The 20,393-nt window shown below is 56.2% G+C and overlaps 1 protein-coding gene and 1 long non-coding RNA gene across 2 annotated transcripts; both read left to right on the top strand.

The window, feature by feature from the left end:
* Nucleotides 1-2,996: 2,996 nt before the first annotated feature.
* On the top strand, nt 2,997-20,024 carry LOC112642549 (fatty-acid amide hydrolase 1). Its single transcript, XM_025420220.3, has 15 exons — nt 2,997-3,225; nt 9,318-9,431; nt 11,574-11,708; nt 11,933-12,066; nt 12,144-12,350; nt 12,599-12,639; nt 12,870-12,994; nt 14,037-14,162; nt 14,655-14,752; nt 16,601-16,700; nt 17,014-17,054; nt 17,858-17,897; nt 18,375-18,483; nt 19,033-19,178; nt 19,619-20,024. Exons 1-15 carry the CDS (start codon nt 3,031-3,033, stop codon nt 19,745-19,747), a joined length of 1,740 nt encoding a protein of 579 aa, XP_025276005.1. The 5' UTR covers nt 2,997-3,030; the 3' UTR covers nt 19,748-20,024.
* Nucleotides 3,244-6,970, top strand: LOC125752582 (uncharacterized). The gene is made up of 2 exons (XR_007402490.1): nt 3,244-3,938; nt 4,553-6,970. It is a non-coding gene; the product is annotated as an uncharacterized LOC125752582 (long non-coding RNA).
* Nucleotides 20,025-20,393: the final 369 nt, after the last annotated feature.

Genomic DNA, 20,393 nt, shown 5'->3' with positions numbered 1-20,393 from the left:
TTCTTGAGAGGGAGAGCGTGTCAGAAAGGATGCTTCTCATTTTACAAAAGGGAAAACTGAGTTACCCAAGGTCACCCAGAAAGCCAAGCGTTTAATTGTTGAATCGAGGGCTAGAATCCCTTTAATCTATCAGGAAATGGATTTAAATGACCTTGCAAGACCTACTTCAGATTGGGGTTTCCATCATCCTGCTTTGTCAGCTCTCCTAGGGAAACTGAGGTCCAGGGAAACTTACAAAGGGTTACTAAGTAGGAACTCGGCAGCTTTCAAATGGGATTGAAGACTTAAAAACACAAGGCCTTGGACCCCTCTAGAATATGCTCAAGGGCCTGACAGCGACTTACAAGAAGACCCTCAGGTTCAGATTCTTCCAATACCATGTGTGAAAACTCACAAAAGGAAACTGCATTTATTATTTTATTTTTATTTTGTTTTATTTTTTATTTTATTTTTTTTTAATTTTTTATTTATTTATGATAGTCACAGAGAGAGAGAGAGAGGCAGAGACACAGGCAGAGGGAGAAGCAGGCTCCATGCACCAGGAGCCCGACGTGGGATTCGATCCCGGGTCTCCAGGATCGCGCCCTGGGCCAAAGGCAGGCGCCAAACCGCTGCGCCACCCAGGGATCCCTTATTTTATTTTTAAAGTAAACTCTACACCTGATGTGGGGCCCAAACTCATGACCCCCAAGCTCAAAAATCACATGTTCTAGCAACTGAGCCGGCCAGGTGCCTTGGAAAACCTCATTTCAAGTGGAGTCACCAGGTCAGAGGGAAGAGCTCTCCCGCCCTATCGCTCCTCAATTGCACAACCAACAGGATGAGACACATCTTAAAAATTCCTACTATTTTGGGCAGCCTGGGTGGCTCGGCAGTTTAGCGCTGCCTTCAGCCCAGGGCCTGATCCTGGAGACCCAGGATCGGGATCAAGTCCCATGTCAGGGTTCCTGCATGGAGCCTGCGTCTCCCTCTGCCTGTGTCTCTGCCTCTCTCCCTCCCTCTCTCTCTGTCTTTCATGAATAAATAAATAAAATCTTAAAAAAAAAATTCCTACTATTTTACTACCCAGCTGGAGGAAAGAAAGTTTTTCTCCTCTCCCAGCAACAGCTCAGCCAATGAAAAGCCGCTATACCTCAATTTCTCAGTTTACTCCAATGGACTTTTTGTTTCTCACAACCCCTCCTAACTTCCCCCTTTCCTCTGTAAAAGAGAGTCCACTTTGTTTCCTAGACTTGCCTGTGGCTTTGGCCTGGCTTGGTTGTCAGGAGTTGCAACTCTCTGCTATTCTCAAATAAACCATTTTGCTGTTAAAAATAACCGATAGTTTTATTTTTAAAGATTTATTTTTATTTATTTTAGAGAGAGAGGGTGGGGGGTGCTGACAAATGGGAAGGAAGAGAATCTCAAGCAAACTCTGGGCTGGGGAGGGCTGCACCGGTGGTGGGACTCATCCCCCTGACCCTGAGATCATGACCTGAGCCAAAATGAAGAGCTGGTGGACGCATGGACTGAGCCACTCAAGCCCCCCACTGATAGTTTTATTTTTTATTTACCACATCTAGGCTCTTTGCAGGTAGGCCTTTATTCAGTCAATAAACATTTATGGAGGGCCTACTATGTGTCAGGCATCCATCATAAAGGACCTCACATACAGCTAACAATCCTGTGAGATAGGCATCATAACCATCTTACCCTTTACATCTTAAGGCACAGATTCAGAGAGGTAAACATAGAACTGGAGTTAACCGCAGAGGGTTTCAGCAGACAGCATTTCCAGCCACAAAGCACATTCCCACCCTGCATCCCACAGGGTTTCATTTCCAGGGGGCCATAATGATGGTAAAGCTTGATGGTTAAGAGCAATGGTTTGGCACTAGAGCTGAGTTTCAGTCCCTACTCAGCCACGTGTGTGACCCACAGTTGTTTAACCCCTCTTGCTTTCAGTTACCTTATCTGTAAAATAAGAATAAAAAATGCCTTCTGGGGATGCCTGGGTGGCTCAGCGGTTCTGGGCCTGCCTTCAGCCCAGGGCATGATCCTGGGGTCCAGGGATCGAGTCCCACATCGGGCTCCCTGCATGGAGCCTGCCTCTCCCTCTGCCTGTGTCTATGCCTCTCTCTATGCCTCTCATGAATGAATAAATCTTTTTTAAAAATGTAAGAATAAATCTTTAGAAAAATTAAAAATGCCTTCCTTATAGGTCCGTTGGGAGGACAAAAGCATATAAAGTCCTATGAGAGAGGCCTGGATGGGAGTGTTTTGTTTGTAGGTAACCCACCCCCTACCCCCTAATGAAGAGGGCCGGGTCCCCAGAGTCCTGACCAGGCGTTCACAGAGTCCTGACCAGGCGTTCACAGAGTCCTGACCAGGCGTTCACCGTGTGTAGAGTCCGGGAGGGCCCATGACTGGAGAAGGCCAGTCTGTAGGAGGTGGCTGAGCCAAAGGACAAGTGATGGGTGGTCTGGCCACGAAGAAAAGCCCTGGGAGAGAGACTTGGGCCCCGGGGTTGGGACAGGGGAGGGGCAGCAGCGGGGCTCCCCAGGGGCCTTCCTGTGCCCCTCCCACCGGTGCCCCGGGAAGCCCCGAGCACGAGCACGGGGCAGGTGGGCGCCCAGGGAGGGGGGCCTGGAAAGATGCTTCTCAACTGTGTGCGGGGATTGACCACGTCCGCGAGCCCGATCGTCGGGCCCGGCCTCTCCCGCCGGGGCCTCGGCTGGTCGCGTCTTCCGGGAGCTGGGAGCTGGGAGCTGGGGCTCCGGGCGGCGGCGGGGCGGCGGGGCGGCGGTTGCGCGGCCCGCGCCTCCCCGCGGGGTGCGGCCCTGACCTTGACCGGTGCGCGCCGACGGCCGCGGGCCGCTGCCAGGCAACGAACGGCGCGTCTCCCCGCGGGCGGCCGCCGCGCCCGCCCCTCCCGCCCTTCCGCGCAGGCGGGCGCGGGATCCCCGGCGATCCAGGCCGGGTTTTGCGGCGGCGGGCGCGCGTGCCGGGCCCTCGTCCGTGGCTGCCGGCGTCGGTCGGCCGCGGGAGACCATGGTGCTGGACGAGCTGTGGGCCGCGCTGTCCGGCGCCTCCGGGGCTGCCCTGGCCTGCTGCTTGGTGGCGGCGGCCGTGGCCCTGCGCTGGTCCAGTCGCCGGCCGGCGAGGGGCGCGGCGGCCCGGGCGCGGCGGAGGCAGCAGGCGGCCCTGGAGACCATGGATAAGGCGGCGCAGCGCTTCCGCCTCCAGGTGACCGCCCGGGGACGGGGGACCGGGCGGGGGCGCCTGGCGGCATTGTCGGCCGCACCCGCGCAGGTTTTGCTTTCGGAACCGCCCCGCGCGCTGCTGCGCTCCGAGCCCTGCGGAGTCAGGTGCCGCCGAGCGGGAGGCGGGAGCCCGCGGGGCCGCAGGTCGTGGGGGGCCGTCGCCGCGCCGGGCCCGAGACAGAGGGGCTTTGCTCGGGGCCGAGAACCTCAGGACTGGTGGAACGCTGAGCTGCGAGGCTGAGAACCATCAGGAGAACCATTAGGATGCTGGGGGTTAGGACTTTGGAATCAGGGAGCGACGGGCAAGGGAACCCGGAGAGCTCCCAGTCCAAAGTCGTTCTTTGCGCGCGATGATCTTGAAAGCGAGCCAGAGGCGGACTTGCCCGAGTGCAAGGGGCGCGCCCGGGCTGCACTCGGCTCCCGCCGCCCTGCCCTGCCGCCCGGTGTCCCTTCTCGGCCCTGACAGGCCCCCTTTTCCTTGAGCAGGTGTAATTCCAGCCCTTCCCTGGGTGACCTGTCAACAAGCTTTTCTCCTTCCGGATCAGCTCAGTGCGTGTTTAGGCGCCAGGGCCCTGGAGGAGGACTTCCACTCCAGGTGTTTGAGCCACCGGACCCAGCGAGAAGTCAAACTGATAAATTCTGAGACATGTTCCCACCTGCCGGGGGAGGAAAAACTTGCCACGGTTGTTTGTGAGGGTGTGTGTTTGGTAGGACTCAGATCCGACAGGTGGGAGAGAAACCATTCCAGGTGACTGGGGACACAGCAGGAATCAGGAGGATGCGCCTGGGTGGGAGCCAGGGAAAGTCACAGAAAATTGCACCTAGAAGGCGATGCTCGCCTGCAGCAAGTGATTTTAGAGTTGGGGCAGAGCTGGAACCACTAGAACCTAGATGCCCAGCAGGACTCCCCAGCGTCATTCTAGAGAAGGGGAAGATATTGGGTAGGGATGGGCATCGGGTGGCTCTGGGGTTGAGCATCTGCCTTTGGCTCAGGTCGTGATCCCAGGACGGGATCCTGCATCCGGCTCCCCATGGGGAGCCTGCTTCTCCCTCTGCCTGTGTCTCTGCCTTTGTCTCTGCGTCTCTCGTAAATAAATAAATAAAATCTTAAAAAAATATTTATTAATGAGAGACGCACAGAGGCAGAGACACAGGCAGAGGGAGAAGCAGGCTCCATGCAGAGAGCCTGATGCAGGACTCGATCCCTGGACTCCAGGACCACGCCCTAGGCCAAAGGCAGGCACCAAACTGCTGAGCCGCCCAGGGATCCCCACATTTTTTTGTTGAAGTAAATATGCATCTGGTTTCAGCCTCTATTCACCAAGCTGGCTGAAAAGCCCACCAAACTGACCACTGACCCTACCGGAGCCTCAGTTCTTCACTATCCAGTCCTTCTCTGGCTCAGCTCCCAGGTGCCCCCCTCAGGGATCCTGACAATGATAACCCGGCTCAGCCTGAAGACCCTCAGCTGCTCCCCAGACCCCAGGTCTTCGACAACAGCCGGAACTGCAGCCAGCTGGTTCGACCAGCAAGAACTGTGTGGGGGCAGCCTCGGGGATCAGCCCACAGCTCCTGCCCGCCAAACTGCCCTCCTAGTCACAAGAAACCCACCACAGGGGTGTGAGGTAGTAGAAGGGTGCGTCTTCCCCCCACTTTAGCTCCAAACACCAGGATCTACACAGTTTCCGTCTGGAGCAGCCGCCTTTCATTATTTTTAAGAACAAAATTTTCCAGGGTAGAAGTTTTGGCTCCAAAACGCAAAAAAGCTGTTCATGCACCCTCCTGGGGCAAGAGAGCCTGCTCTCAGAATAGCTTGGCTCTTCTCTTCCAGGTGGGTGAAAAGTACTTTTTGATTTGCCCGTGGCTGTGGAGGAGAAAGAGCCATCTCAGTAGGCTCATTGGTTTGAATAGTCAGCCAAGGGATGGGATCTTGATGACAGTAGCTCCCAAGGCCCTGGGGGTAGGTGGTTTAGCTGAACTCAGTCCCTTGGGAACTTGGGACCAGGTCCTTCCTCCGTCCTGCCCCCAAGTGCCTTTCTGCTTGGCTCTGGAGTGGCTGGGTGATGGGGATGTGGGTTTTTGTTTTTGTTTTTGTTTTTTATCTATGATAGTCACACACACACACACACAGAGGCAGAGACACAGGCAGAGGGAGAAGCAGGCTCCATGCACCGGAAGCCCGACGTGGGATTCAATCCCGGGTCTCCAGGATAGCACCCTGGGCCAAAGGCAGGCGCCAAACCGCTGCGCCACCCAGGGATCCTGGGATGTGGGTTTTGAGGCTGTCTCAGCAGCCTTTCTTCTGGTTTTTTTTCAGTCCAGCCCCAAAGAGCAAGGGGCAGTGAGGTTAGCAGGGCCCTGGTACCTCTCCAGCCTCATAGACTCCTGGCACCACTTGCTGGGAGCCCAGATACCGCTGGCATTGCTGGAGAAGGGGGACCCCTAAGCATCTCTGGGATCCTCACAAAATGGTTCACCTCTCTCAGTTCTGGAACAACTCTAGAGTCAGGCCTGTTTCAGGTAACTCTCTGTTGACTATGTGAGGCTTAATCTGTAACAACTCTTTGCCCTTTTACTCTCCCCTCCCCTGCCAACCCTACCCTCGAATGGGTTTTAATATCCTTTCTAGACTGAAGACAGGGACTGCCATCACTGGAATAGGATGGCTGGGAGAGATGCCAGAGCAGTTGCGCGAGCCCCTGTGCCTTTGCGCTTGGAGTTTTACCCTGAATGCCTCTCCCCCACATCTCCTACAGCCCCGCTTGTCAGAACCCCCCTGGTCTTAACAAATGCCACTTCCTTCAGTTGGATCTGTCATTCCGTCTCCTGGCCTTCTCCAGGCCCAGCTTGAACCTTTCTTTTAAAGCAAAATGATCCAGTAGATGAACCGAGGAAGAGTAGTTTTTGTTGAGACCAGTCTCCATGGCCTACATGACCAAATGGAAAAGATATCTTGAAATAGAACAAAAGTGATAAAAACACCATGAGGGAAAAGAAAAAAGACATGGAGGATGATGTAGGATACCTGAAATTGGGACAGTATGGGGACTCAAGGAGAAGGGACAGCTGCTGGGGGGACAGCAGGTCAGCAATGCTATAGTATCCATCCCTTGGAAAGGACTGCTACAGGGGGCCACACGCTTAGTTAGAACTTATTTGTACACTTCTCTGCATTCTCCATTCAAACTTCATTGCTTCCGTGTTTGTAGACTGGCCTCCTGGGCTTTCTTGGGTGTCTTGTGAAAGAGGAAATGTCTCAGCTGCCTGATAACTAGTTGAAGACTTAAAAATAACTGTTAGCAATGGTGTCATCAGCCATCCAGATGAAAGAACACGGGACAAAATTAAAATTTGTGCTGAGAATAGAGGGGCACTTGCTGATAGCTCAGAGCTGAGGTGCACAGGGACTTTGTGGCGTCTTGTAGCGAGGTGGGAGATGCTGGTGACCAGACTGTTGGTGGTAATTATCCTAGTGTGATGGGCTCTCAGCTGATTTTTACTTTCTCCCCCATACTGTTAGGCACTTTTTTTTTTTCCTACAGTGAGCACATTTATATAATCAGAAAAAAAAAGTAAAGCAATTTTGCTATTTCCATCAGGAAGTGAGAAAGGCAAGGTGTAGGGAGTACTGTATCTATAATATGACTCCTTTGTGCAAAAATAGAATATATAAAAATAATTACATACATGGTGGGTTTTCCATAAACATTCCCCACCCCCCCACCCCCTGAGGTTTCATTAGAAACCATTAACTGTGGTTTCCTCTTTAGAAGAGGGACTGGGCAGGGTCGGTGGGGTAAATGAAATGTTCAGTTTTCACTTTGCATATCTTTTTGAAAGATATACAGACAGGGATTATCTAGTGTGTGTGGAGAGATCATGGATCCATTTTTTTCTTTGTGGCTCCCTGTATTATAAACAAACAAAAAAATCCCAAGTAAGTATTATATGTGTTTAACAAATTAAGGGAAAGGGGTAGAGTGTTCCTATTCTCAAGGCCGGGGTACAAAGGCTGTGTGGTGGGCAGGCCTGGAGGGTGTGAGTAGGTGGCGGCTGGACAGGGGCGCAGAGGAGTCTGACAGGACCACAGCCTGGAACACTTCTGGAGCTTGTGGTGTGACAGGGACCTCAAGGGGAGAGGCAAGGCCCAATTGGCTTTTACTGTTTGGCCTGGCAGGAAGGGTGGGTGAGTGCGGCAAGGCTTGGGCATGGCAACTGGTTAGCTGGGCCCTGTGTGACCCAGCAGAGAAAGGATGGGTGCCCATGAGGGTCTTGGTAGAGGGGATGGAGAAGTGGCTCTTTCCCAGAGCTACTTAGTGGCACCGTGACTGATTGGATTTGGATGTGGGGGAGGAGGGGAGGGGGAGGGGTCTGGGATGACTCCTTTTTTCTCATTTTACCACCTGGATGGATGGCAGCCCTTCCCTGAGCAAGGGTACATGGGGCAGGAGCTCGGGGGTCGGGGAGAAGGACACAGGGGCAGGTGGCAATGACACTAGCCCATGAGCACCAGGGCTCAACTGGGTGAGACTGGGTGGAGGGTCAGGGGGCCATGGGGTAGGTGAAGAGCCTGGATTGGAAGCCTTGAGAGAAGGGTTCACTTCTCCCAGCATCAGAGAGGTAACAAGGGGTGCCCAGAGGAACCTGTGTCTTCTCACATCTCAAGTCTCCTTCTCATCCTTCGGATCACAGCCAAAAGAAATGTCACCTCCTCAGAGAGACCTGACCGTCGCATCTGAGTCAGTCCTCTGTTATTTCCATCACAGCCCTGTACGTTTGCCTTCTTGCACTTTCCATGAGCTGTCCATCGTTTGTTAACTGGTTTCTTTTCTTGAGTGTGGGCTCTCTGAAAGCAGAGACTTGTCTTAGTTACCTCTAAATTCATAGCCCTTAACGTAGCCAGTCCTTGGCATATAGCAGGTGTTCAGAACATGTTTGTTGACTGAATAAATGGATGACCGAAGAGCAGAGGAGCAGGACAACACCAGAGAGGGGAGTATCTCCATGCCCAGGGGGAAGTTGCAGAGAGCCAGTGTGTGGCCTCAGTGCCTTTGAATCCCTCAGGGAGATGGGGAGCAAATAACAGAATCAAATAAACTCTTGGATTTGGCACCAGGAGGTCCCTGATGACCTTGGCGGGAACAGCGGAGAGTAGGGATGGGCAGTGGTGGCTGCAGTTCCGAGAGCTCCTCTAGCTGTGTTTGCTAATTGGCTCAATACCTCTGAGGAAGGAACAGGCTGGGGTTGCAGGCAGGGCCTGACCCCAGAGACTCTGAGAGTCTTCCAGGGTCCCGCAGTCAGGTGTCTCAAAAATTGCACCTCGTCCTTCAGAGAGCTCCTCTCTGACTCCCCTCTACCTGCCTGTGACCCCCCACTCACCAAACCCAGTTTTGTTTCCCGTGAGTCCTTCCTGCTTCCTTCTGAATTGCCTGCCCGCTGCCCAAGCATGCCTTCCAATCAGTGGGATTCCCACTGTGGTGCTTGATCTACAGCAGGCACCTACTATGTACCTGGAACGAAGGAAACAAATCCTCTCTCTTAGGCATGGCCTTTAGCTACACCCCAACCCCCAGAACAGTGTCTTTTTCTTTTCCTGCCCCCCCCCCCACCAGGGGCTGAGTGGTTAGTGCAGGTGGCTAGGCAGTGGGCAGCCTGTGCTGAATGGGGAGAGAACCACACACTTCACCCATGTGGTCCTAGGTGACGCACTTAGCCTCTTGGTGCCTCAGTTTATCGGTGCAGTGGGAACGGCAGCAAGACTTGACCAAGACAGAGAGTGTGCTGGCATGAACCTGAGGGGCCATCAGTGGTGGTGGTTTGTGATGGTTTAATAATCTCAGAGGCCGGCATGGCCTCTCCCAGGGCACCCCCTCTGATAAGCTTCTGGAAGAGATATGTCTGCATTGTCGTAGGTGACAGGGGCCTGCCTAGGTGTCAGACAGCTGCAGGTGGGCAGGTGACAGTTAGCATCTGCTCTGGCAAGGGGTGGGGACTTAGGGGCACAGGTCACAGGTGACCTGCCGCAGGCGCTTGGGGCCTGTGGGTGAGGGGATACTTACCTGAGTGTCTTCCCAGAACCCTGACCTGGACTCCGAGGCACTGCTGGCCCTGCCCCTGCCTCAGCTGGTGCAGAAGTTACACAGCGGGGAGCTGTCCCCTGAGGCCGCACTCTTCACCTATGTGGGAAAGGTAAGGCCAGCCAGAGGCTTCTCTCCGCAAGGGTTGTAGGGAAAACCTGGCCTGGAATTATTCTCTGAGGGCCAGGGTGGGACCACAGTGCCAGGGGCTGCCAGGAGCTGCTGCATGAGAGAGAGAGAGAGAGAGGGAGGGAGAGAGGAGCTGACTCTGTGTGTGTGTTTGTGTGGGGGCGACACTGAGCATGTTGTCTTAGCTCAAAACTTGGCTTTCGGCCCAGACTGCCTTCTCCCTCCCGCCTCCACCCCATGGGTCACCAAGTGTGGTCTGTTCTCTTTCTCTAGCTCTCTCCAGTCCATCCCCTGTCCCCATCCCCCAGCAGCCACCCTGGTCCTCCACCACCATCTCCCTCCATGATGGAGCGCCGGCCTCCTGGCCAGATGCCCCCTGGGGCCTCCAGTTCTTCAGACTCTGCTCTTCTGCTCCTCTTGGTCTCCAGCGTCCCGCCCGGCCCAGGCCTTCTGGAGTGTGGGCATCAGTAGCTCAGCTCCTGGCGGGGCCCAGGCTCCAGCCTGCCACACTGAGCACTGGCTTGTGTGAGGACTGGAAGGTTCTTCTCCCTCTTCTTTACCCACTTGGGGCCGCAGGCACCGCTGGCTGAACTTAGGGGCTCAGAGAAGGAGGCCCTCTTCTAGGAAGTGTCCCCTGACACCCCTCCCCTCCCAGCCTGAGTTAGGGGTCCCTCCCTCTTCAGTGCCCACTCTCTCACACTCTTCCCGTTGTTGGGCGTGCCTCGTCCTTCTCCTTCTGCTGTCAAGGGGGGCTCCTTGTGGACAGAGCTTGTCTCATTTGTCTTGGGATGTCATGCCGGACACTGTGTGTTTCACATAGGGAGTGTTCCAGGCACATGTTTGGAATGAAACAGGAAAGAAAGAGCTGTACTTTACGAGTTGACCTGCATGTGGTTTCTTGAAACAGAATGTGTGACAGTGAGGCTGACCACTGAGCAAGCAGATGTGCATGCCGGGTGACTGATGGGTGCATGTGACAGTGGGTGTGGGTGACTGTAGCTGCGCGAGGGGGAGGGAGGCTGCGTACAGAGAGAGGACACAGGCGGCCTCAACAGACTGTGCTGTGTCTCCTCTCTCCGTGTCCCTGGAAAGTGGCTGCCCTTCCTAATCACCCACCGGAGAGCATTCTGGTCACAGATCAGCCCGGTCCCGGCCGGCCGTGGGCAGCCCCCACACACACTGCGCGTGCCGGGGTGTGGCGGTGGGGCCCACGCCATTTCCCTCAGATGTCTCACAGGGACAGGAGTATTGTGGAAAGCCGTGCATCGTTCTGCCCTGACCGGCCCTCCCCTAGGGCGCTGCTGAGTGTGGGTGGAGGGCCATGGAGAGGCCCCGTGGCAGATGGGGTGACTTGGTTCTCACATTGCAGAGTTTCCCAGAGAGGAGAGGCTTAGCTGGGGCAGGTTTGGGCCAGGCCCGGGGTGGGAGAGAGCCTGCTGGCCTCTGGGAGGCTGGCAGCTGGGTCTAGCCCTGCTCTGGGCTGACTCCCAGTGTGGCCTCAGATGGGGATCTGCCCCTGTCTGGTTCCCATGTGCTTCACTGACAGAGATGGGGCTTAGAGGAAGAGGTAGAGTGGCCAAAGGTCACCCTCGTCCCAGCTCATCCCTCTGGGGGGCATCTGAGGCCCGTGTCTTGCTCCTTTGAGCGCTTGGCTGGGCCCTGGCTCCATCTTGGGGTTGAGGCCAGACACTGCCAGGGGAGGCTGGGGCCAGGTGTCCCCAGTGAGGTGGGTGCCGGGCCCTACATTCCTTGTGCTGCTGGCTCTGGGCCATGCTGCTGGTCACCCTTTCGCTGGGTATACTTTAAAAAGCCAATTTTATGTCATGGACATTCTACCACAATTTTTTTATTTTTTTATTTTTTTAAAGATTTTATTTATTTATTCATAGAGACAAAGAGAGAGAGAGAGAGAGAGAGAGAGAGAGAAGCAGAGACACAGGCAGAAGGAGAAGCAGGCTCCAGGCAGGGAGCCTGACGTGGGACTCCATCCTGGGACTCCAGGATCACATCCCAGGCTGCAGGTGGCGCCAAACCGCTGTGCCACCGGGGCTGCCCTCTACCACAGTTTAAAAAATAAAAAAAGGCCAATCACACTCTGCCTTGTGTCCAATTCTCCCTCCTCCAGGCCTGGGAAGTAAACAAAGGGATCAACTGTGTGACCACCTACCTGGCAGACTGTGAGACTCAGCTGTCCCAGGCCCCGAGGCGAGGCCTGCTCTATGGCGTCCCAGTGAGCCTCAAGGAGTGCTTCAGCTACAAGGTGTGCCCTGCCTCCTAGCAGGCTTCAGCTCCCCTCCCCTGGCGCCAGCTCTGCCTCCTTGGTTACCCTGGGCTCTCAGGGGACACATTGGGTCCAGAGGCCTTGCGAGGGACCGTGGTGTGCCCTGCTCCGGCCTATGAGATGGCGGTAGGAGTGGACCCTCTGCCACCAGAGGGCCCGGACCCATCAGCCATGCCCCCATGGGTGCCCGTCTCTCCCTCCAGGGCCAGGACTCAACTCTGGGCTTGAGCCTGAACGAGAGCATGCCTGCGGAGTGTGACAGTGTGCTGGTGCAGGTGCTGAAGCTACAGGGTGCTGTGCCCTTCGTGCACACCAACATCCCTCAGTCCATGTTCAGGTTGGATGGGGTGCAGGGTGGGGGCCGGGGCGCTGGCACCACTGTGACCTGGCCTGACCTGTTCCTGCTTCCCCCAGCTATGACTGCAGTAACCCCCTCTTTGGCCAGACCTTGAATCCCTGGAAGTCCTCCAAAAGCCCAGGGGGCTCCTCCGGGGGTGAAGGGGCCCTCATTGGGGCTGGAGGCTCCCCCCTCGGCTTAGGCACTGACATCGGAGGCAGCATCCGCTTTCCCTCCGCCTTCTGTGGCATCTGTGGCCTCAAGCCCACGGCGAACCGCCTCAGGTATGGCGGGAGTGGTGGGTAAAGGGAGCTTCTGGGTCTCTTGCTGTGTGATCTTGGCCTAGCTTCCAACCTTTCTGGGCCCAGGCAGGGATCCCCTCACTGGGGTTTTGTTGGGAGGGAGTGTCACGGCACCATTGGCCTTGGTTCCTAGTCTCCAAAGTGGTGAGAGTTCTAGGCTGCTCTATGGGTTTGGGGTTGGACAGAGGGTGACCGTTTGCTGTTTCCAACACCTTGTGTTTCTTATCCAGCAAGAGTGGCCTGAAGGGCTGTGTCTATGGACAGGTAGCAGGTGAGGTCTGGGGTTCCCTCGGTGCCCTGGAGGAGGGGGGCCTGCCCCACCCACCTCTCCCCCGGCCTCTCCTAGGGGCCAGGTTTGGCTCCCAGGCTAGTCGAGGTCTGAGTTCCTACCTCCTTGTCTCTGCTCACACTCCTGGGCCCCCGCCCCGCCCTTGCCTGGCCCCAGCCCCAGAGCCCATTAGGGCAGGGTGATCTTTCTTCCTTCCCCTGCCTGCCCCACAGTGCAGCTCTCAGCTGGCCCCATGGCCCGGGATGTGGAGAGCCTAGCGCTGTGCCTGAGAGCGCTGCTGTGTGAGGACATGTTCCGCCTGGACCCCACGGTGCCCCCGCTGCCCTTCAAGGAGGAGGTGAGCAGGGGCGGGGATGGGCATGGGATTGAGTCTGGTTATTACTGGTGCTCCTGAGCCCAGAGAGCAGCCTCCAGGCAGTGTGCGCGGGCCTTGGAGGCTCTGTCCCCTGAAAACCAGCCCCCAAGGATCTGAAGCCAGGCTCAGCTGCTGCTCCACAGGCAGCCACCAGATGGAGCCCTTGCCTGAATGTGGTGACCTTGGGGCTTTTAGACTGGTGGAGGTGGGGGGGTGGGGGTGCGAAGGGGGGGTCTGGCCCCCTCTCTCATTATCAGGGTCCTGTTAAAGACACGTAACAGTGGGATTCCTATTTGCCCTGGAGTTTGGATCCTCATGGATTGTACCTAGCAGTGGGGACAGTCTGTAGCTGTGTGCTGAATGCCTATTGGGGGGGTGGGGGTGCGACGGGGGTTTCCCTGTGCTGAGGAAAGGTCCCACCTCTTGGCCCCAGCCTCTTCTGCTCTAGGGAGCACTGGGGTGTTTCTTGGCAGGCAGGAAACCTGGGCTGGGTGGGGTGACCCCTCCCGCTCCTTGGCAGAGGATATTCTCACAACCCAGTGGTTTAACAACTCCTTCCTGAGAGGAAGGAGAAGAGGAGACAAAGTCCCTGTTATGTGGTCTGGAACGAGTTATCATGGGAGCCAGGACTGGAAACAGGCAGTGGAGGGCCTCGACCCAGGAGACGGGATTCCTGGGTTCTGGGCCTAGTGGTGTCAGTCTGCGCTGGGGAGACTTTGGCACGTCCCAGCCCCACTCAGGGCCTGTTTGCCTGTCTCCCTATATAGACCTGAAGCCTCAGTTTCAGCATATGGCCCCAGGGGAATTCTCACCCTTGCTGGGCCCCTCCTGCAGGGTCTTGGTGAAGGTGTTTTGTGAAAGGGCGCTACAGAAAGGGCTGGCCTCTCGAGCACTCAGTTTTCTGGGGATCCAGGCTGCATCCTTTCAGCTATGTCTGGGGCTGAGGAGCTTCTCCGATCTCTGAGAGCCCTACTTTGGGCCTCCCTCCCTTGACCTGGTTCTGACTCCTGTGTCTTGCCCCCAGGTCTACAAAAGCTCTCGGCCCCTGCGTGTAGGGTATTATGAGACCGACAACTATACCATGCCCACTCCGGCCATGAAGCGGGCCGTACTGGAGACCAAGCAGAGCCTTGAGGCTGCTGGCCACACGGTATGGCTGTGGGGACCTGGAAGTCCTGGTACAGGCCTTCTTTCAGGGAAATCTTCCTGGTACCCAAGGCTGCCACCTGTCCCCGGCGTCCTTTCATCCTGATTGTTTTGTGGTTGAGTTGGGAACTCTGTCCCTGTGGGACCAGTGGATAGAGGGCTGATCATGAGTGTTAATTTAAGTGATTGATGATGAACTCAACCCTATGTGGGGGATGGGTGAGCGCAGTGTTGGGAGGCTTTCATCAACCACAATCCCAGGATTCCCACCATCCCAGGATAGTGGGCCAATGGGTTTTAATCTGTTCATCTGAGAAGTGGCCTGAATTCTCTCATAAGGTGCATTTTAAGGGAGTTTTCGTGGGTCAGTATGGCTTCTCCAGTGAGGGCTACCCTGTGTGGGGCAGGGTGGGGGCCTGGGCTGCATGGGCAGCATGGGGTTCGTGGGAGCCAAGGGTTTCTAGGTGTGGTGGCCTTACACCCCTCAATCCTGCAGCTGGTTCCCTTCCTGCCAAGCAACATACCCTATGCTCTGGAGACCCTGTCAACTGGTGGGCTGTTCAGTGATGGCGGCCACAGCTTCCTACAGAACTTGTGAGTGATGTTGGACTTTGGGGTCTGGGGTGGGGTCAGGACATGGGTAGAGCCAGGGAGAGCAGCTGGTTCCTGTTATTCCCAAGATGGGCCACTCTGGGAGAAGATGGGGAACAGGCTCAGCTGAACACAAAGCAGGTCAGAGCATTCTGGGCAGAGACCTCACTGCCCCTCTAACTGTGCAGGTTGAGCCTGGAGATACCCCGCCAGGGAGACTTTAGAAAGGTACCAGCTTGAGGGGAGGGTGGATTGAGCAGAGCTCAATTGATGGGAGTTTGTTGGGAGGTGGGCAGGGGAGTTGCTTATCTATTTGGGAAAGATTGAGAGACAAGGGCAGGGTGAAGCAGGAAGGGAGAGGTCTAGACATCATACTGTGACTCCAGGCTCTTCTGATTGAGCTAAGTCTGCCTTTTTTTAAAAAAATATTTTATTTATTTATTCATGAGAGACACAGAGGGAGGTAGAGACACAGGCGGAAGGAGAAGCAGGCTCCCTGTGGGGAGTCTGATGTGGGACTCGATCCCAGGACTCCAGGATCATGACCTGAGCTGAAGGCAGATGCTCAACCACTGAGCCACCCAGGGGTCCCTGGGTCTGAATAGTTTTCTCTTTCATTGAGTAGGTGGGCTGGATCAAATCAACTTTTGCAGAGCTCATGTTTAGGGAAGCTGGTTCTACTAAGAAGCTTTCAGTCCTTAAGTGTGACAGGGGTGCAAGACAGACCTGTGAGGGTATCTCTTGGGGATGTGCCTGGGCTGACTGGCCTCTTCTAAAGGTTTTATTATTTATTTATTTATTCATGAGAGACACAGAGTGAGTGAGAGAGAGGCAGAGACACAGGCAGAGGGAGAAGCAGGCTCCATGCAGGGAGCTCGACATGGGACTCGATCCCCGGTCTCCAGGATCAGGCTCTGGGCTGAAGGCGGCGGTAAACCGCTGAGCCACCTGGGCTGCCCCAAGACTGGCCTCTTCTAATACTGAGTATGGTACAGGCTTCAGCAGAAGGAGCTGCTCCTCACTCCAGCCCTCAGAATGAAGCCCTAGGGTCAGTCTCCTGAGACCTTTGCCTGAGCTCTAGAGCTAGAGACAGCCTCAGAAATAAGAGTCAAGGGGGCTCCATTTGTACCTCTCGGCTGGCATCAGCATCCATAGGGGATGTCCTCAGTGTCAAGCCCTCACCAGGGAGATGAGTCCTTATTGCTTTGAGCTGAGTTTGCCAGGGAGGGAGACACAGAGTCCTGCCTTGGGAAGCTCCAGCAGGTATGGAGTGGAGTCCAGGTGTCCCAAAGGATCAGCAGAAACAAGTCACATGTCTAAAGGGAGGCAGATAGGGCCACCTGGCTGGCTCAGTCTGTATAGCACAGGACTCTTGATTTCAGGGTTGTGAATTTGAGCCCCACGTTGGATGTAGAGATTACTTAAAAAAAAAAAAAAGAAAGAAAATATTTTTAAAGATGTTATTTATTTATTCATGAGACAGAGAGAGAGAGAGGCAGAGACATATACAGAGGGAGAAGCAGGCTCCCTGCAGGGAACCCGATGTGGGACTCAGTCCCTGGACCCCAGGATCACGCCCTGAGCCAAAGGCAGATGCTCAATCACTGAGCCACCCAGGTGTCCCAAGAAGAAATACAATCTTAAAAAAATAAATAAAAGGAGGCAAGTGGAAAAAAAAAAAAAAAGGAGGCAAGTGAAGGGGTTGGAGACGAGTGGTTAACAGAGTCCGGTGGGGAGGGATTGGGGAGGGTGTCACTGAAGAGATGACACTGATTGGGGGTGCTGTGGGTGGAGGCAAGCCAGGAGGGAGGCCTGGGAAGGGAGTGCTGGACTGGACCCTTTGTCTCCCAGCAAAGGTGATTTCGTGGACCCCTGCCTGGGGGACCTGATCTCAATTCTGAAGATGCCAAGTTGGTTGAAAGGACTGCTGGCTTTCCTGCTGAAGCCTCTGGTGAGGGTGCAAGGAGCAGAGGGCTGGGTGGGCTGTGAGGGAGCCTCTGGGGCTCGTCCCCTCTCATTTCCGCCTCTCTTGATTTGGTCAAGCATGGCCTCCTCTTCTCTCCAACCCCTACCCAGACTCCTCTCCTCTCCCCATGCCCTGCAATCTTCAGCCAACCCACATGCTGAAAGAGGTGCTGACCTGGGACCTGGGGGAAGGGACAGAGGGAAGAGGCACAGGTGGCTTGGCTTGAGGAAGATTGCTGTCTGCACTCAGCCCAGAACTGAGTCACTGGGTCACTGACACTGTGTTTGTCCTCCGGCAGCTCCCGAGGGTGGCAGCTTTTCTTAACAGCATGAAGCCCCGGTAAGGATGTTTCCTATGCCTAGAATATGCCTCCCCCTTTCCCTGACCTGGGGTTAAGTGGTTTCTGACAGGAAGAGAGGAGGAAAGTAGCTTCTGAGGCTGGAAGTGGCCTGGCCAGGGTGGCAACCTCTGTGGCTTTCAGATGGGACCTTGAAGTTGGTCTTCACGGGGTCCAGGTCTGGCTAGAGAGGAGATCTTGGGATGAGACCGACTAGAGAGGGGAAGGCCTGGCGAGGCGAGGCGAGGCGAGGCGAGGCGAGGGTAGAAAGGAAAGGTGCTTCCTTCCCAGGAAAGGAAGCACTGGGGAGGCACTGGGGAAGCCCTGAGAGACGCTGCTCTTCGAGGTCTGACATGAACTGAGCTGCGCTGGGTCCTGCTGTCCCCTTAGTGGCTTGGGTAGGGAAAGCAGGCCCCAAATGGCCTCATTTTTAGGCCCTGACATCCTGTGGACTTGCCCCTTCTCTTACTGCCAGGCATTTAGGACCTTTGGTAGCTCTGGTCTCTCTTGTATCCTGAGGGTAATTGGGAATCAGGCGTGAGCTGGGCCTGACTCTGCTGCAGAGTCACTGAGTGACACAGCCTAAATCCCTCTTGGGGCCTGATTTTCTCAACAGGACATGAACTTAGGGATTTGAACTCCTTTCCTGTACTACTCCTGTAGCTCCTGGAGCTCTCGGGGCTCCCACAGTTGAGAAGGGTCCATGGAGGAGTGAGATCTGTGAGGTGTTAAGAGTAGGGATCTGATGTTGCTACTCCCCATGGCTGTGGCCACGATGGCCAGTGACCTCATTTCCTCTGCCCAGGTCAGCCAGCAAGCTCTGGGAACTGCAGCACGAGATTGAGGTGAGGCCAGAGCCCCTAGACTATGGGGTGGGGTATGGGGTGGAGCTGGACAGGATACCTGCCAGTGGGATCTCTTAGCCGCTGGTCCCCTGGAGTGGCCTATCATTTCCCCTTCTGCCCCCTGGACTGGTCTACTCAGGCCCTGCTCTCTGATCCTCACTTGCTGGTTGCTCATCCTTGGGACCCAGATCAGTCTACGGCTGCTGGCCTGGACGCCTCTTTGCCCACTGGTGCTGTTGGGAACTAGGTGGCCCTCCTCTGGCAGGAAAAATGATGTCCACAGTTCATGTGGGAGGTGGAGCCTCCTGAAAGCAGCCATGCTTGTGTGCCCTGAGCACCTCCATCCCACTGTGGCTTAGTCCAGAGCCCAGGCCAGGTGCTGGGGCCAGAGCCACCCCGGCCACGGTCCCTGCATTGAAGACTCTGTGTGATGGGCTGGGTCTGAGGGCTTCCTCTGGTGTGCTGGCCGCCTCCCAGGTGTACCGCAACTCCGTGATTGCCCAGTGGAGAGCCCTGGACCTGGATGTGCTGCTCACCCCCATGCTGGGCCCGGCTCTGGACTTGAACGCCCCGGGGAAGGCCACAGGTGAGGCCTGTTGCCCCACCACACCCTGACACTCCTGCCTGCCTCTTCTCTTCTGTGGGTTCAGCCCAGTGCCCAGCAGGCTGCCGGCAAGTGGGAGGAGCCTTGGGGTTGGGAGGGCCCTGCCCTTGGGACCACCACCCCCCCCCCCCCCCCCCCCCGCCCATCTAACTGGCTGGAGAGATGGGAGTCGGATGGGATTCTCTGGGAGGGAGCGAGCTCCCTGCCCTCAGTGCCACTGAAGTCGGAGATCTTGAGTTATGGAGCTTATGGTTTGGGGAGGTGGTGTTTACAGTCCAGGTGGGATTGAGGAAAGCCAAGACAATAGGACCAGTGGTCAGATGGGGAAGGTCCCCTGGCAACGTCACCAGGCAGGCCTCGGCAAGCGCTGCAGCCTGCCCTGAATCTGGATTCTTGGGCTTTGTCACTCTCTCCTCAAGTCTGGGCTCTGGAGAGAGCCTCTCCCCGTCTGAGAGGCAGGGTGCCATCTCCCAGGGTAGACAGTTGGCAGGAGCATCACCGGCCTGCTCCGACCCCTGTGCTGCCTTTCAGCCGCTATCAGCTACACTGTGCTCTACAACTGCCTGGACTTCCCAGCGGGGGTGGTGCCTGTCACCACGGTGACCACCGAGGATGAGGCCCAGATGGAACATTACAAGGGCTACTATGGGGATATCTGGGACAACATGCTACAGAAGGTGAGGGCGCAGGGCCTGGCCTGGCCCCTGGGGTACCCCTTCCCCTAGACTCCCACCCACACTCCAACTCCGGCTGCTGCTGTGAGGGAAGCAGCATAAGCACGAGCAGGCCTTGCCTGCCTTGCCTTGCCTTTCTCCTTGCCTTTCTCTTCCCCTCCCCTCCCCTCCCCTCCCCTCCCCTCCCCTCTCCTCTCCTCTCCAAGTAAGCTCTACACCCAACTCAAACTCACAACCCCAAGATCGGGTTGCACGCTCTATTGAGTGAGCCAGCCAGCACGCTCTATTGAGTGAGCCAGCCGGCCGCTCCCTTGCGTGCCCGGTCCCCCCTTGATGTGAGAGCCTGAATGACTGCAGCCTCTCCAGCTGCGGTGCCTCCTGGTCCCTGGAGGAGAGGGGGCTCTGCTCCACTGTCGCCCTCCTGATGCCTGTGTCCCCTGTAGGCTGTGAAGAAGAGCGTGGGGCTGCCCGTGGCTGTGCAATGTGTGGCTCTGCCCTGGCAGGAAGAGTTGTGTCTGCGGTTCATGCGGGAGGTGGAGCAACTGATGACCCCTGAAAAGCGGCCATCCTGACTGCTGCCTGCACCCCATCGCCTGGCTCCGGAGGACCTGAGACCATTCCATCAGTGCCCCGCCTAGCCTGGGCACAGCTGCCACCCTGAGAGGAAATGTTCGGCCTGGGGCAGAGGCTTCTGTGTCTGCCCCACCCCCATCCCCTACAAGAAGCACAGACCTCCCTGAGTCTGGACCTTGTTCCCCATCCTGGTCCCCTCCCCCTGGCCTGACATCCCTCCCTGTGGCAGGCAGTGGGTATGACATGGGCAAAGGCCTCTAACAGTCAAGAAACGTTTCTAGTCTGTGTACTTTCTGGCCGTCACTGTCAGGGCACTGAGGGCTGAGCCCTACTCTGGCCTTGGCAGTCTCCTGGGTCCTCACACCCACAGGAGCGACACAGGCTTCTCAGAGTAGGTCTTTCGGTCCGGCACCTCCCCCTCCCCCGCTCCCCGTGCTTAGACTAAGTCCTGCTTTGCTAGGCATTGCCTTCTCTTCTTTGCTCCTTCTGTCTGCCAAGAATGCCCTTTCTGCTCCTCTGCCATTAAATCCTTGGAGGCCCTGCTCAGGTACCTCTTTCTCTAGAAGGCCTTCCCTCCTTCCTCTGAGCCCTGGTATAGGCGGGCTGTTTCTTCCCAGTCTGCCCTGTATGGTGAGCATCTGTGGG

This window comes from Canis lupus, chromosome 15 (assembly GCF_003254725.2).
Source record: "Canis lupus dingo isolate Sandy chromosome 15, ASM325472v2, whole genome shotgun sequence".
Lineage (NCBI taxonomy): Eukaryota > Metazoa > Chordata > Mammalia > Carnivora > Canidae > Canis > Canis lupus.
Note: the sequence above shows the minus strand (reverse complement) of the source record. Positions and strands in the feature narration are given on the sequence as shown.

Coding starts and splice junctions, on each gene's coding strand:
- LOC112642549 (XM_025420220.3), top strand. CDS start 3,031: ATGGTGCTGGACGAGCTGTGGGCCGCGCTGTCCGGCGCCTCCGGGGCT. Junction 14,163..14,654: donor TTGAGGCTGCTGGCCACACG/GTATGGCTGTGG, acceptor TCAATCCTGCAG/CTGGTTCCCTTCCTGCCAAG. Junction 16,701..17,013: donor CTTTCCTGCTGAAGCCTCTG/GTGAGGGTGCAA, acceptor GTCCTCCGGCAG/CTCCCGAGGGTGGCAGCTTT.